General features: G+C 42.7%; 1 protein-coding gene across 1 annotated transcript; it reads left to right on the top strand.

Annotated features, from left to right (window-relative positions):
- The first annotated feature begins 14,467 nt into the window (after positions 1–14,467).
- On the top strand, positions 14,468–15,847 carry LOC113324861. Its single transcript, XM_026573145.1, has one exon. The coding sequence runs from the start codon at positions 14,468–14,470 to the stop codon at positions 15,845–15,847; it is 1,380 nt and encodes a 459-aa protein (XP_026428930.1).
- The last annotated feature ends 258 nt before the right edge of the window (positions 15,848–16,105 follow it).

Raw genomic sequence — 16,105 nt, 5'->3', positions numbered from 1 at the left:
ATTTCTTTTACAGGCTCCACTGGTGTGAACACAGGCTTCGGGTTTCCGAGGGCTGGGACATTCTTTAATTGCTATTTAGCGTGTTTATGTCCTTCGCTGGTTGTTGAAGTACTTGTCTCTGTGCTTAGGACATTATCATCTTTCATCAAGCTCTTCCCAGTAGTTTCCTTGAAGAACAGGTCTATGGCCTTCTCTTTCGCGGTTTCTTTATTTTTTACCTTTCGGATCTTTCGCTGCTCTTCTTGCTCGTTGTTGATACGATCCTGAGTGGCCTGGCACTCTCTCGTGGTGACCCGATCTCCCTTGATTTCCATTACTCCCTCAGGTGTTGGGAATCTGAGATATTGGTGGTACGTTGCCGCAACTCCTTTGAGTTTATGTAACCATTTTCGCCCAATAATAGCGTTATAGGGTGATGGGGCATCGACCACACTGAATCGGGTTTCTAACTTCATCGGTCCTGCGTTAACATGCAACACAATGTCTCCCACGGGCTTCGTGGGTGCCCCATTGAATCCGTAGATGGTGTAATAAGAGGTCATTAACTGTTCATCATGGAGTTTCATCCGTTTGAATGCATCGTAGAATAGGACGTTTACAGAGCTTCCCCCGTCTATTAGGATCTTTTTGAGGTTACATCCAGCTACTGGTAGTGTTAGGACCAAGGGATCGTTATGGTCTTCCATATCTTCTTCGATATCTTCGGCATCGAAGATAATAGGAGATTCCATCCATTCTTCGTGCTCGTCCACCTATACCCTATCGACCTCATACAATTCACAACGGTCTTCGAATTGCTTCCGTAACCTCTTTCCTATCTGTGCCGTAAGCGAGGGCCCTGCGACTTCAGAATACGAGATGGTGTTGATTGTTCGGTTCCCTTCCGGAAGTTGGACTGGTTTGGTTCGTTTGGATCTATCCTCTGCAATATCCTTTCGTACGTAATGTTTGAGCTCTCCCGCATCAATTAATTTTTGGATCATTATTTTAAGGTTCTTACATTTTTTGGTCTGGTGTCCATTGAAACAATGATATTCACAGTAATCTTTAGACTTCTCGGTTCTCGGGGGATGCTTTCCCTTAGACCATGGCCATTCCAGGTTTTCCCTTCCTTTGATCTCTCGTAGGATACGAGCATATCTAGCGTTGAGTTTCGTGTAAACTTGATCTTCGAATTTTCGGTAACCTGTTCTCCGCTCATCCCTTCGTTCCTTCCTATCTTCGTGAGACCTCTCCACTGAGCAACTCCTTTTGGCTCCGTGGGTTTGTTCTGCTGAATTGGTGCGGTGAGATCTCTGCGGATATGCCCTCGGGTTTTCCCGTTGAATTTCTTCAAGTCGAGCGTGCTTTTCAATAATTATTCGAAGATCTCCCTCTGTTTTAGGTACGCTTCCGTGAATTTCAACAAATAGCGGACTCATTCGGTCTAATCCCCATTTGTAGCAATTGATGCTTACCACTGGGTCCACGCTTCCTATGGCTTGGCAGATCTTGTGCCATCTGTTAGTGTATTCCCTCGTGGTTTCCTTGTAGCCAATCGCTAGTGAAAAGAGCTTATCCATTCCGGTGTTTACAGTCTTGTTGTACATGTATGTTCTTAAGAATTTTTCTACGAGTTGGTCGTATGAGTGCATGGAGTCTGGCGGCAGATTATCAAACCAGGACAATGTCGATCCTTTCAGGCTTGATGGGAAGTATCTGCAGAGTACGGCGTCGTTTTGACCCCATCTAGCTAAGACACGGTTATAATACCGAATATGCGCAACAGGGTTGCTGGATCCATCATAGCATTCGAACGTTGGGACAGGGCACTTCAGTGGAATAGGGGTGTTGGCCAGGCGATGAGTTAAGGGCGTGGAGTTAGCTTCTCTCATGACCTCTTCTAACCTTCCCCCGCCTTGTCTACTTTTTAATTGTCTGATCTCGGCCGTCATTTCACCTCGTAGCTCTTCCATCGCGCGGTGGTGCCCTATGTCCTTCTGCTCGTTATAGTCTGATTCTCCGTCGTCATAATCCGGGTCGGTTACGCTACTTCCCCTAGTCGCGTCTCCATTAGCCGCTATGACGACTCTTCGGTCTCGATTTGGCTCTGGCGCTTTGGAATTTGCTTCATCATGTTGTTGGCTGGTCTTCGTGCTTAGGGCAATCCGATCCTTTAAATCTTGATTCTCTCTGGCCAGCAGAGCTACAGCATCCGCGTAAACCTGCTGGCTCTTCTTCAATTCTTCAAGCTCAGCCATCAATCGATGTGATTGGCTTGACCCCTGATTTGGAGTCCCTGCTCGTGCCCCTACGGCCATGGTGCCGCCTTCCTCTACGGTCTGTATTAAAGGTGGCCGAGGTTCAGATTCGGTTGTCGGCATTTCCAAATCGGGGTGTGTGCCCCTCTCCGACATGGTTTGATTTTGATCGTTTGTTGATGGCATTCCCAAAGTTGGAAGGTGTGCGGGCTGGTACGTTCTGGATTCATCCACCCTTTCTCTTGGTTGATGAAATTGATTCGTAATACCGTTTTTGATAGCCTCTACAGCCTTCGGGACTACCGCAGCCGCACCGTACTTTGTCGCTGCTGCTCTGAGGGCCGCGGCTGTAACTGAGTTAGCGTTCATAGGTGAAGTGATTTCCGCTGTATCTTGCCTTTGACTGGCCATTTTAGCTTTGTCTCCTTTCTGCTTGCTTCGGGTTATGACCGGGGTTGTCCTGGGTGTTTCCTTTGACAAAGCTTTGGATTTTCCTGCTTCCTGCGTCTTTTCCATCACAGGTTCTTTTGTCAAAAATGAAATCTCGCGGAAGCTCGCCTTTTTTACTCACAATCCGTTCTTTCTGCACAAGGGAATTTCAAACAGCGAAAAACGGGAATATCCGTGTGAGTCAGGTTAGTTGGCGAAATATCCCATTCCCGGAGAGGGTTAATACATGCGAGTTACAATACACGGGTTAAAATCCTATTAAAAGAGATCTTTTAACAAAAACTACGAAAATCCGCCTGAGAGACAGGTTTGCACGGGATCTAAGAAAAACATAAATCCGTGGATCAAAACAACAAGTCTTATCAGTAAATGAAAGTATTTCCAGAGCCAACAAAGATAATAGGTGCATTTTGGAATACAATAAAGTTAACAAATGATCTGTACGGCCCGATTTAATAAATGAAGGCAATCATATGCCAGTTTAAGATGAAATCACAGGACAAGATAAATCTTTTACCGGGACGAAGTCCCTGTTTCTAGCGCCAAATTGTGAACACTCAAATCACGAAGGCATCTGAATGCTCACAACCAGTCATCGTAATCTAGAGTGATTTGTGATGATGATGTCTGAGTGTTGATTCCTCGGCTCAAAACCTTTGGGTTTATCACAGCCTCGTCTAACAACTCCGTACGGGATATAGGTAAAAACAAAGAAAACAATGCATATAAATAAAGATCCATGGGGTTAGGCAAATATAATGTGCTGAAATGTAAACAAGACCGAGGTTTACGTGGTTCAGCACTAAGGCCTACATCCACGGGATATGTTGTTTCACTATCTTCCTCACGGTTACAAGAGTAGTCGAATGACTTTGGTTTACATATCTTGTTTATTCTAAAAGATTTACTTACACTCAAAGTCTCTCTCTCCTTCTTTTTCTGATTTTCCGATCCCCCTTCCTCTTGGTGGAGAAGGGGTATTTATAAGGTTAGAATGTGGGACCCATCTCTGAAGGCCGTTGGAACCTTATCTTCTTGTGTTCTTGCGTCTATCACGCAGAGGTCTGCGTTTGCCCCTTGATCCCGCAGATACATCCTCGCTCGTTCCACAGGTTGATCGACACGTACACTGCTCAGAGTGTTTAATGCGGGTAGTTGAGAGGTCTGCTCGTGTCAGACAAGTGTCTTCTGCCCCTGTCACGTCCGTGTCAGCTAACTTTCTCTCCACCGTTGATCTTAGCTTCTTTTGGGGATGAGATAAAGTAACTCCTCGGGGTTTATTCGGTGTTTCGCAGCGCATCATGTTTTGATGTCTTGGCCTGCATGCTTTCCACGTATCTTTTTATATACACGTGTCTGATAGTGAGATATATGTGTACACAACCGGACAAGCCCTGTGCACTCAAAGTTAAAAGGAAAAAATGCACGGTCACTAATCTAGTTGTCCTTAAAAATCTAACCACGACTAATTCAGTTCACAAACGAACAATATCTTCTTCTCTTTGGGACTTTGTTAAGTCCGGTGGAGCCAGAAGCCGATAACGAAGAACAGAGCTAATTTCACCAGGGGTGAGGTGTAGTCCGAGGATACAAGTATATGCAGTGCTAGATCCTCTATCAACAATGTATACACCCAGTAGATTTCCAAGAGATGCAGGTTGAATTCCAAATATACTAACATTGTACATCCATCCAACCGTTCGGCTAGGCGCTTTATTGGCAGGGAACCCCTTTGGGATGTTTGCTGGTACATCAGCTGCAACGGCAGCAACAACATCAGCATTGTTTGTGTATCCAACAATCAGTCCCACCATGTCCTCAAACGGATTTTTATTTTTGAAGTCCAACAACGCCAGCGATCGAACAACATCTTCTGTGAACACACAAATCACGAAGGGATCCGAGTGCTCACAATCAATCATCATCATCTAAGGAGATTTGTGATGATGATATCCTAGTGTTGATTCATTGGCTCAAAACCTTCGGGTTTATCATAGCCTCATCTAACAACTCCATGCGAGGCGTTTGCGCACGGGATATAAGTACAAGCAAAGAAAACAAAACGTATAAGTAAAGATCCATGGGGCTAAATAAATATAAAGTGCTGAAATGTAAATAAGACCAAGGTTTACGTGGTTCAGCACTAAGGCCTACGTCCACGGGGTTTGTTGTTTTACTATATTCTTCACGGTTACACGAATAGTCGAATGACTTTTGGGTTTACATGTTTCTCTCTTCTAAATGATTAACTTACACTTGCAAACTCTCTCTCTCTCCTTCCCTTCCTGATTCTTCCCATCCCCTTTCCTCTTGGTGGAGACGGGGTATTTATAAGGTTAGAATGTGGGACCCATCTCTAATGACCATTGGAACCTTATCTTCTTGTGTCCTTGCGTCTATCACGCAGAGGTCTGCGTTTGCCCCTTGATCCCGCAGAGGCATCCTCGCTCGTTCCACAGGTTGATCGACACGTACACTGCTCAGAGTGTTTAATGTGGGTAGTTGAGGGGTCTGCTCGTGTCAGACAAGTGTCTTCTGCCCCTGTCATCTCCGTGTCAGCTAACTTTCTCTCCCCCGTTGATCCTAGCTTCTCTTTTTGGGATGCGATAAAGTAACTCCTCGGGGTTTATTTGGTGTTTCGTGGCGCATCATGTTTTGATGTTTTGGCCTGCATGCTTTCCACGTATCTTTTTATATACACGTGTCTGATAGTGAGATATATGTGTACACATCTTCATTGACGTAACTGGTAGGATCCACCGTTCCTGAAACTGTCAACCTGCCCGTGCTTTTAATATCAGTAAGGAAACATGTAGTCCAGAATGCACCTTCTAGGTGGACGTAATCGTGACAAGAGAGCCCAACACCACACTGTCGAAGATTATCGATCAATCGGTCATGTGATCCCTGCTGCTCATGTTTGTTGTTAATAATAGATTTTATATACTTGTCATTGGCAGATGGAGCATAAACAATGAGGACATCTTTTGGTGCACTATAGCTGATTCGAAGGCTCCAATTGAGGACAACAAACGGTTGGAAAACGATTAATAAAAAATAATTTTTTAAAGTTTTAATAAAAATTATAATTTTTTTTTGTGAATGAAACTTATTAGTTCCACAGTGTGTAGTTTCCAATTTTTAGTAGTTTTAAGAAACTATGTAAACCTTTTAGTCCGACATCGAGGAGTTTTTCTTCTTAAGTTGTATTTGTCAATTATATAAACAAATTCACTACTTTTGTAAAATCTATGGAAAAGGGGTTGCTCTATATTTAGAGGGACCCCTAAGGGAAAAAATATTTTATATTGTTTTCTCAAGTGTTCGAGATTTTCTTTTATGGTTTTTTTGGAGTTGCCAAGCTCAAGTTGAGCATCTACTACATATGCTAGTAGTAGGTGTAGTAGGGTGTTTTATCCTGGAAATATCCGTCCTGTGAGGGTTATAGCATCACTCTTGAGTGTAGCCGGGCGCTAATGTCTTAAGGGTAACGTGTTGAACACGTGACTCACTCTGTTTTTCCAAAGTTTTGCCTTGTTGTTGTTGCGGAGATATGGGGAGCTCGTCCGTTTCATCAAATCGATCACTTCCATTATAAAGGAGCTAAGTATCAATAAATTTTTCTTATTTGATTTATCCTTATTTTTGATTATAGCACCCAACAATCTTAAGATCGAAAATGATTGGTTGGTTTGTGAATCATGGATGTTAATTGTGGAGTGAAGAACAAAAACGAATTTTTTGTCAGCTGTAGAGTTTCAAGTTTATCTTTTAACTTGTCAGCTGTAGAGTTTTGCCTTGTTGTTGTTGCGGAGATATGGGGAGCTCGTCCGTTTCATCAAATCGATCACTTCCATTATAAAGGAGCTAAGTATCAATAAATTTTTCTTATTTGATTTATCCTTATTTTTGATTATAGCACCCAACAATCTTAAGATCGAAAATGATTGGTTGGTTTGTGAATCATGGATGTTAATTGTGGAGTGAAGAACAAAAACAAATTTTTTGTCAGCTGTAGAATTTTTTGTCAGCTGTAGAGTTTCAAGTTATCGGTGGCGGCGGTGCTTATTGGTGGTTGTTTATTTCTTGTTGGGGGTGACAATATAATAAGAATTAAAGTGTGGTTGATTTTTGTTTTTGTTTGGGTGATTTAAATTAGAAGGGTAATATAGACAGTTTATATTAAATGGGGTTTTTGTGAACAATTTGTTTTGTTGGAATTTTTGTATATGGATAGTGACACCTTTGGGGTTATAACTCGCGGACCGTTCTTTTAATATATTTCAGTTTACTTAAAAAAATAAACTTGAATCAAACCAAGAGATGTAGAACTAGAATCAATCAACGTCCCCTGCTGTGCGGACGGACGGACAAACAAACACAAATCCCGTCTCAAAAGTGAATCAACTAGATCTTATTTTAGGGAAGGAGGGAGATGGAGGGTACCAATTTATTTCATATAGAAAAACTTTCGATGGGATTGGTACACCCCCAAAAATTGGTATTTCCCCGTCAGCAACGTTGACCAGTTTTTATCAGGGAACCACTTCTAGAACCGATATACTTTTCCCTGTTTATTTGTTTGTTTAGGTGAAAAACTATTAATCGGCTAGCAATCGGTGGTGGCGATGATGAACATAATCCACCTCTACCGCTTGGTGGTGTTATTAATGGTTACTGCCCTTCCGATATTCTCAATGAAGATAAAATCCTCACCATTGACTTCACACGTCTTGTACGGAAGATTGAATCCCTTCTCTGTGACGCTTACCTTCATCACCAACCTCTACGTATGTATTATTTTGGTTCTCCTGATTTTATCACTCACGGCATTACATTGGATATCAAAAGTCTTACGCGATTCGCTGTCCTCGTTTTCTACAATCGCCTTAAGACTATTGCAGAAATCTATCATCCTCCCGCATTCATTGCCAGGATGAATCAGTATGTTCCAATATGTGCTAAAATGAAGTTTCCAACTTTCTTGAGTAATTTGCTTTCTTCAATCGGCGCCCTTGAAACTTGTTATGTTGTATTTGTTTATGCTCCGGCTGTTGTTAATCGGCATATTCTTCATCACTTGGTTCATAATAGACAGGCACCACCACACGAAGGACATTACAACCGACTCATCACTAATCTTCGATTATGTGGAATTGGGCTCTCTAGTCTCGATTATAACCACTTAAAAAGTTCACCATGGACTACGTGTCGTATTAGTACTACAGCTGGTATAAGTGAAGATAGTGGTTTGTTGAATGTTTATGGTACCGAACCTCCCACCCGTTACCAAAATGAAGACATTATGTACTCGTTGGCCTTGATGGATCCCAAACCTAGTCTAAATCCCTTTGAGAATGCCGTCATTAAACTGAACAATGGAAACACGAATGATGCTGCAAGTACCACTCAAGGAATGACTATCCTAGCTCAAAACCTCTCCCCCAGGGAAGTTAGCTCTGATCTTCGTTGTTCTCTCCTCGCTGGAACAGAAAAAAGGAACACAAGGTAGATATTAACGTCTTGTTGGATTGGAGTTAATGCAAGTCATCTTTTCTTTTTACTTCAATTTTTACGTTGATGGCTCAACTCGTGTCAATTCTAAATTATCTGAAGTTCAAACTTTTATCGTCTGATCGATCAGTTGTTGACTGCTTTGGTGGTTCGTCTTAATCAGTATACTTGCCATATTTGTTGTTAAAATGGCTACCGGAATTTTATTTACTCATTACGAATATATAGAATAGCAACGTTTGAAATGTCGTTATTCTGTCACAACTATTGTTACACGGAAGAATAATCCCAGTTGAATGGTGAGCGAGAGAAGTTACATCATCAGTACGTAGTTGCACACTAGAGAGGTAAGACTAATTTCCCTCTTCTGCCTTCTTCAACGACAGTAACCATTGTTTTGCAATTTGCATCATCAGGTCTTAGTATTGAAAGATGATCTTGAATTTCGAACATTGTAGGTGTAAATAATCCACACATACAGGTGGAGCAATCCTGGGTAACGAAGCATCAACAACAGATGAAGTGTGAAGCACCAAATCATCTTGCCCGGCCTTGGCGCAAGAAAAGAGACACCAAGGGAACCCGTGAAGACAATATGTGTAAAGGTCAGAAGTGACCGAAGAGATAGCCATCGAGTATAAGAGCAATAAATGCACTGACGGAGTAGTTGAGAAGATAAGGAGAATCTGGTCAAAGTAAGACTCGGCTAAGAACATCAAGGGCGACATCGTCTACATTCACTAAGTAAATCTAGATCGGGTGGATGGACGTCAAGAAAAGACATCACTAGGTTCGGCCCTACACCTCAGATAAGACACCACCAACCACTCGAGAAGGACATCGAGGAAGATGTACCGCGACACACACTGTAACTCGGATGTATCATCACTTGTATCTATAAATAGAGAGCCATGTGGAGAGCTGGAGAGACAAGTAATCAGGGAGGGAAGAGAGAATACCAAGAGCTTGTAGTGATAAAAGAGAGCTTGCTAGTGATTCATATCCCTTGTAATCTTGAAATCGAGTAATAAGATCATCCTTTCACCCTTGTGGACGTAGGTAATCATACCAAACCACGTATATCATGTGTTCTTGTACATCCCTTGCTTGTTTACTTCATGACGTGTGTGTTTATGTTTCTTGGATGTAGAAGTAGGGTTTTCCGCATCTACATTCTGGCGCCGACTAAAGGGACCGTGTAACATCATTTGATACCTTGCATCAAAACCATTAAAGAAAGATTCAAAAGCTCCTAAAACATCTTCGAATGTTAGTTGACACTAAGTGAAAGACTCTTGTGGCTATGAGTTGATAGTTGAGTCTTTTAAAACCATTTTTTCTTCAAGATCGAGTCTTCTACATTTGTTCTTATCTAGTCTTTGTAAAGCTTGTAGAGTTTTCTTTTTGAGTCGAAAAATTATGTCAATGGCCTGAACTGTTTTGTTTCTGTTAAACAAAAATTTTGTCGCCTGACGAACAAAAATCTTCTCATCTTACGATCTTCAGTCAAAGAAACTTGCGATTGGTTTCGCTTTGAAAATATTTTCTTTACATCAAAACCTTTTGAAATAGTAAAGATCTTAGGTTTGAGTTATGGTCGACCGTGTTTCCTTCTATGACTAAGACGAGTTGTAAGAAAACTTCGAAGCTCCCAAAAAGATCATCTTTGATGCTTGGTAGAAGCTAGAACGAAACTTCATCTCACTGGTCATATTTCGTCGTGGGCTAATTTAACACAACAGTAGCAGCGGTGAAATCAACTCACAATCATTGAGTTAGGCTTTTCCGAATTTATGGCTATAAAGGGTATGGTGAGTACTTCAATGATAGTCTCATCCTGATCCCATAACAAGAGCCTTACAGCGCCGTTGGAAAGCCAAAAGGTCGAGAAACCTTGTTTTGGAAACTTGTGTAGTTGAGACACCGGCAAAGCGATTGGCGGAAGTCATCATTACAAACCCTAGCCAAGAAAGAAATTTTCCGATCAAGCGTACGGATGATTAATGATTTCTGGCATAAAGAATGTTAGGACAAATAATGATTAATACATAGGAAAAGTACCGAAAGCGACGTAGCAAAATAACATTTCAAAAGGTCGTCTTATCATTCAAAATCACTTGGTTTGCTGAGTTCAGCATGTTGAAGTAAAAAGGAATCGTACTTGTTTGGACTTTTTCTTTTTCTGAACTTCATAACTGTTGTACTTCTTCCTTAACCTTTTCGAAAACAGTCCAAAGTGAGGTGTTGTTTATTTTGCTGACGTAGGTAGGGGAGGGCGAGCCGAAGAGTATCAATCACACCCGAGCCGATGGAAAGTACTTCCGGGACGGGCAGGATTCTGAGGAATCGAACAGTAGCAGGAATGAGTAACGGACTCTCGACAAAACAGTCGACAACATCAGCAGGAAGAATCCCGGGTACCAGGTGTAGGCATGGCAACTGTCAACGAGGAATTCGACCTAGGCCGAGATGATGATCCTTCCCCGAGAAGATTAAGGATCAACCCGAGCCAAATGATACTAGAGGACATGAGAGGCGGAATGACTGCATCGGACATAGAGGAAGCGCAAATGATGCGAGAGGACCGTAGACGAGCAAGGCAACGCGCGGTATACCGATTTACCTTGGAACAATAAGGCGAGAGGCTTAGAGGGGTGCACCTAGAGGTGGGCAATCTCATCAGAGACATCCCACCAATAGCAACCGCTCCCCCTGTAGTTCCTCCTATGGCACCACCAGTTCCACCACCCAACATGGTAGGGAACCATGTAAATGGTCATTCCAGTCACGAGAGTACCGACCCGACGTTTCTAGAAATCCTGGCCAACCAGAGAATGCAAGAAGACATAATGAGGGAATTGCAGAGAAGGAATCTGGCACTAGAGCATGAAAACTCTCAACTTCGAAACCAGAGGTCTGGGTCACGAGGGTCATCGAGCCAAGGGGCCTTCAGCAACCATACCCGATCAAGGAAAACCCGAACTCCACCCCTTGTACGAGGGCGCATACCCGACCCTAACCATACGAGAAGTGGGTACGGTCCTCCCGAAAACTCTTCAACTGACGAGGAAGTGCGTAACGGGAGACCCGAGGCGGCGACTGAGGCCAAACTCAAACAGCTGGAGGAGATGGTCAAGAAATTGGTTAGAGGAGGCGATGACGATAAGCTGGCAGAAGAAATTGGCTAAGCGCAGAAAACTCCATTCACCAAGGAGCTTGAGCGATCTCCATTCCCCCCTAAATGTACACTCCCAACTTTTCCTTCCAGGTTCGACGTCACTGGCGACCCAGGGGAGCATATCAAAATGTATAACATGTCCCTATTGCAATGAAACAACTATGACGTGGTTATGTGCAATTTTTTTCCGGCAAGTCTGTAAGGCGAGGTAAAGAACCGGTTCTATACTTTTCCCGATGAGTCCATTGGCAACTATGGCGTCCTAGTGGAAACATTTCTTGAAACCTATATGCATAACAGCATTGCTCTCCCAAGGGTAAATAAGTTATTCACATTGGCACGAAGGTTCGGGGAACCCTTAAGATCCCTAACGGATAGATGGAGGAAGCTGCGTACCTATATCGGAAAGGTTCCTGTCGATCAACAGATCTTCGGGTTTGAAAACTCATTAGGAAGATGCAAGAGAATTACATCGCATTAGAGGAGATACAAGAGGGGGCAAAGGATAGAGGAGTACAAGAAGCCAGTGCGGCGGTGGAGCCTGTCCCTCGGGGAGATCCAAAACGATCATAGAAAAGGCCGATGACACCCCAGCAAGTCTCGGGCAAGAAGGAATGGGTCGAGAAGGGAAAGAAGCCTCGTCACGAACCAAGAACTTACACGCCTCTAAACGCACCATTGGAAGAAATATTCAAGGAAATAGAAAAGAGAAGCGACATTTAGATACCCCAAGACCAGGGGCATCCAATTTGACGAGACAAGAAATTATCCCGAGTTCTGTCATTACCATCAGTACTAAGGCCACTCAACTAACAATATCCGAGAGATAAAGGATATCGTCCAACATATGATCCGAGATGGGTACTTACAACACTTTGTTAAGACAATGCCGACACCTACCCAACCCGACGTACCAGTACACCAAGTGAGGATCGATCGCGGAACTCAGTTTATTTGCAATACCATATCGCACTCGGCAACTCAAGGGTTCGACTTAGGGACCAACATTACTTCTAGAATCCACAAGAGGGATCGAGCAGGAAAAGAGATCTTCAGTGTGGAAAAAACCTTACCTATGGAACCCTGAATGATGCAGCCGATCACCTTCTCAGCAAAGGATGTTCCCTCGAATGGCCAAGCACATGAAGATACCCTAGTGATCACCTTGCTCATCAAGGAATGGGGAGTCAAAAGAATACTGATGGACAGTGGGAGCTCAGTTTAGGTCCTCTTTTACGACACGTTTAAAAGAATGGAGTTGTCTGACGACATTTTAATCCCTTCAACTTATCGAATCTACGGCTTCAATGGTACAATAACTATACCAAAGGGAGAAGTCACTCTCAGAGTCTCGGATGGAGAGGGATACTTGGACACGCTTACCACATTCTGTGTGGTAGATATCGTATCACCTTCTGAGGCGATCCTCGGCAGACCTTGGATTGCAGGCATCAAAGAGATGGCATCAGCATATCATCAAAGGTTAAGATTCCCATCTTATCGAGGGGTAGTGGAAGTGTTAAGAAACCCCCAAGCCGCGACACAGTGCATGCAGTTATATATCCAGCAAAATGAAGAAATACGATCAAGACAACGCCGAGAAAAGAACAAATCCAAGGAGATAAAATCAGGGGTATAATTGGAAAAGATGCTCTCACAAGCCATCGCAGCTTACGAAACATGCGAGAAAGAGGTCTTACGACATCGGTTGAAGGGCAAGCCGGGCATTTAAAGGAGCCAAAGCCCAATTTCTCAGCCTTAGAATCTACCCGTCGGTTTAACTTAGGGACCGAGGAAGAACCGAAGATGGTAAGAATTGGAACCCTGCTATCGGACAAACAAACAGAGCAGTTAATAACTCTAATGAGGGAATACATGAATGTATTCGCCTAGGAAATGCATGATATGAAGGGTATCGATCCAGAGGTATGATCACATCATTTAAGGATAGATCCAAAATTCAATCCGATCCGACAAAAGATGCGAAGAATTGCACCCAAGCTACAAGTCGCAGTGGAGGCCGAGTTTAAAAAGCTACAAGTGGTCGGGATCATTAGAAAGGCTCAATACCCGCAATGGATATCAAACATGGTGATAGTCCCTAAAAGGAATGGAGCAGTTAGGATCTGCATTGACTTCAGGGACTTGAATAAAGCTTGTCCAATGGACAGCTTCCCTCTCTCCAGTATCGATCATCTAGTGGAATCCATAGTTGGATACAAGGAGATAACACTAATGGACGGGTACTCGGGATACAATCAAATCCCCCTGGCTCCCGAGGATCAAGAACATAGTCTTTCTTTATGCCTAGAGGGTTATATTGCTACACTAAAATGCCATTTGGATTGAGGAACGCCGACGCCACATATAAAAGGTTGGTGGAAGATATGTTTGAGGACAAGATACACAACACCATTGAGGTTTATGTGGACGACATGTTAGTCAAAAGCAGAGTAACATCCAACCACATCGATGATCTTCGCGAATCTTTCAAACAATGAGAAAATATAAGATGCGAGTAAAACCGGCCAAATGCACTTTTTGGGTTACCTCGAGTAAGTTCCTGAGATACATAATTACCGATAAAGGTATAGAAGCCGACCCACACAAGATTATAGTTGTACTGGAGATGCCGTCCCCGTTGACCATAAAATATATACAACGGTCAAACGGAAACTTGGCAGCACTAGGGCGATTCATCTCACGATCTTCGGATAAATGTAAAGATTTCTTCGGGACGTTAAGAAAAAGAGAAAAATTCAAATGGAGCGAGGAGTGTGAGGAGGAATTCCAAAAAATTAAGCAACATCTCGCGAGTCTACCAGTGTTACAAAGACCCGAGCCCGACGAAGTGCTTACCCTATATCTCGGGGCAAATAGTTATGACATAAGTGCGGTCTTAGTCAAAAATGTGGGGGCATAAGAGAAGCCTGTGTACTTCATAAGCAAAACTATGAACCTAGCAGAGAAGAACTACACCAGAATTGGGCAATTAATACTAGCCTTAGTATTTGCAACACAAAAGCTTCGAACGTATTTCCAAAGTCACAGAATTCGAGTACTTACGAAATCTTCCATAGAATCAATGCTTGACAATGCAGCAAGGTCGGGACGGATCTCTAAATGGAGTTCTCAAATCAAACAGTTCGATATCTTCTATGAAATGAGAATGGCAGTAAAGGCACGGGCAGTGGCCGAATTTCTGGAAGATTTCCCTTTAGACGATGAGGACGAAGTCGAAGACATTCCAGGCATGGAAGAAGACCGAGAAGATCCATCCGACCTCCTTGAAACCTGTAGTACAACACGATGGGAAGTCTTTGTAGACGAGTCGTCCAATAAAGATGGGTCGGGCTTAGGACTAGTCTTCACCATACCAAAGGGGAAGAAGATGGTTCACTCCTTTAGGCTTGAATTCAAGGCAACAAACAATGTCACTGAGTACGAGGATGTGATACATGCTTTGCGGATGATATTCGAAATTGGGATCCACGACGTGAGGCTAACTAGTGACTCTCAGTTAGTTATTAGGAAGATCAATGGGCAATATGCTATACATGACCCAGTATTGCAGAAGTATTCGGAGCTCGCCCAATTTTATATCAGCCAAATACCAAACATCAAGTTCCGACACATTTGCAGAAAAGAAAATCGACATTCGGACGCGTTGGCATACATCTCCTCCATGCTAACATACCCGATCATTGAAGGCATCAGAGTTATGAGAATCCTGATGTCATCCGTACCCGAGCCAGTAAACATAAAAGCATATGTAGCGGTAACCACGACCGATAAATATGAATCCGGCGATTGGCGAAAGCCCATTCACCAGTACTTGGAGACAAGAGAGTTACCCAAGGGACGACCTGAGATCAACAAGATTAAAAGCAAAGCAGCGGTGTACGAACTAAGAGACGGTGTTCTGTATAGAAAGTCCTACCTAGGGCCACTGTTAAGGTACCTAAAAAAAGAAGAGGGGCACTCAATACTAAATGAGCTACATTATGGGGCCGCGGGCAATCATAGCTCGGTTCGGAGCTTGGCAACCCGAGCCAAAACCATGGGATATTTTTGGCCCTACGTGAACGAAGATGCAAAACACATGGCATTAATTTGTGATGAATGCCAAAAGTTTGGCAAAAAAATACACGCACCTGCAGTAACTCCAAACTCAATTGTTAGCCCTTGGCCTTTCTCCAAGTGGGGGATCGATATTGTAAGACCCTTACATGTCGGGTCGGGACAGAGAAAATATTTGATCGTGGCTACTGATTACTTCACAAAATGGGTAGAAGTTGCACCACTTCGGCACATTCGGGATAAGGACATTTTTCGTTTTATTGGGAACACATCATTTGTCGTTTTGGCGTACCAACAGCAATCGTCTCGGATAATGGAAAACAATTACAAGGAAAGAACATTGACCTTCTATTTAACACCTACAACATCCGAAAAAGCAAGGTGATGTATTTTCAAATGTTGTTGTAGATAGTGGTTTTAAAACTAGGTTCTTTCGAACTTGTGAAGGTAACTTTTTTTTTTAGATTTAATTAAATTGTAAAGAAAATAACAAAGTGATTGAAATATTTTTGGAGGAAACTGGGGCTAAGGATTTCACTTTTCTACCAGTTAAATTGATATTTCTAATATTTATTATGCAAATTTTTCCTTTAAAATAATTTTAATTATTGCTAAAACTGATTTTTTAAAATAATAATTGTAA

This window comes from Papaver somniferum, chromosome 11, assembly GCF_003573695.1.
Source record: "Papaver somniferum cultivar HN1 chromosome 11, ASM357369v1, whole genome shotgun sequence".
Classification (NCBI taxonomy): Eukaryota; Viridiplantae; Streptophyta; class Magnoliopsida; order Ranunculales; family Papaveraceae; genus Papaver; species Papaver somniferum.
This window is presented reverse-complemented; position numbering and strand designations above follow the sequence as displayed.

Bases quoted from the DNA above. Each gene is read 5' to 3' on its own strand.
- LOC113324861 (XM_026573145.1), top strand. From the start codon at position 14,468: ATGCTTGACAATGCAGCAAGGTCGGGACGGATCTCTAAATGGAGTTCT.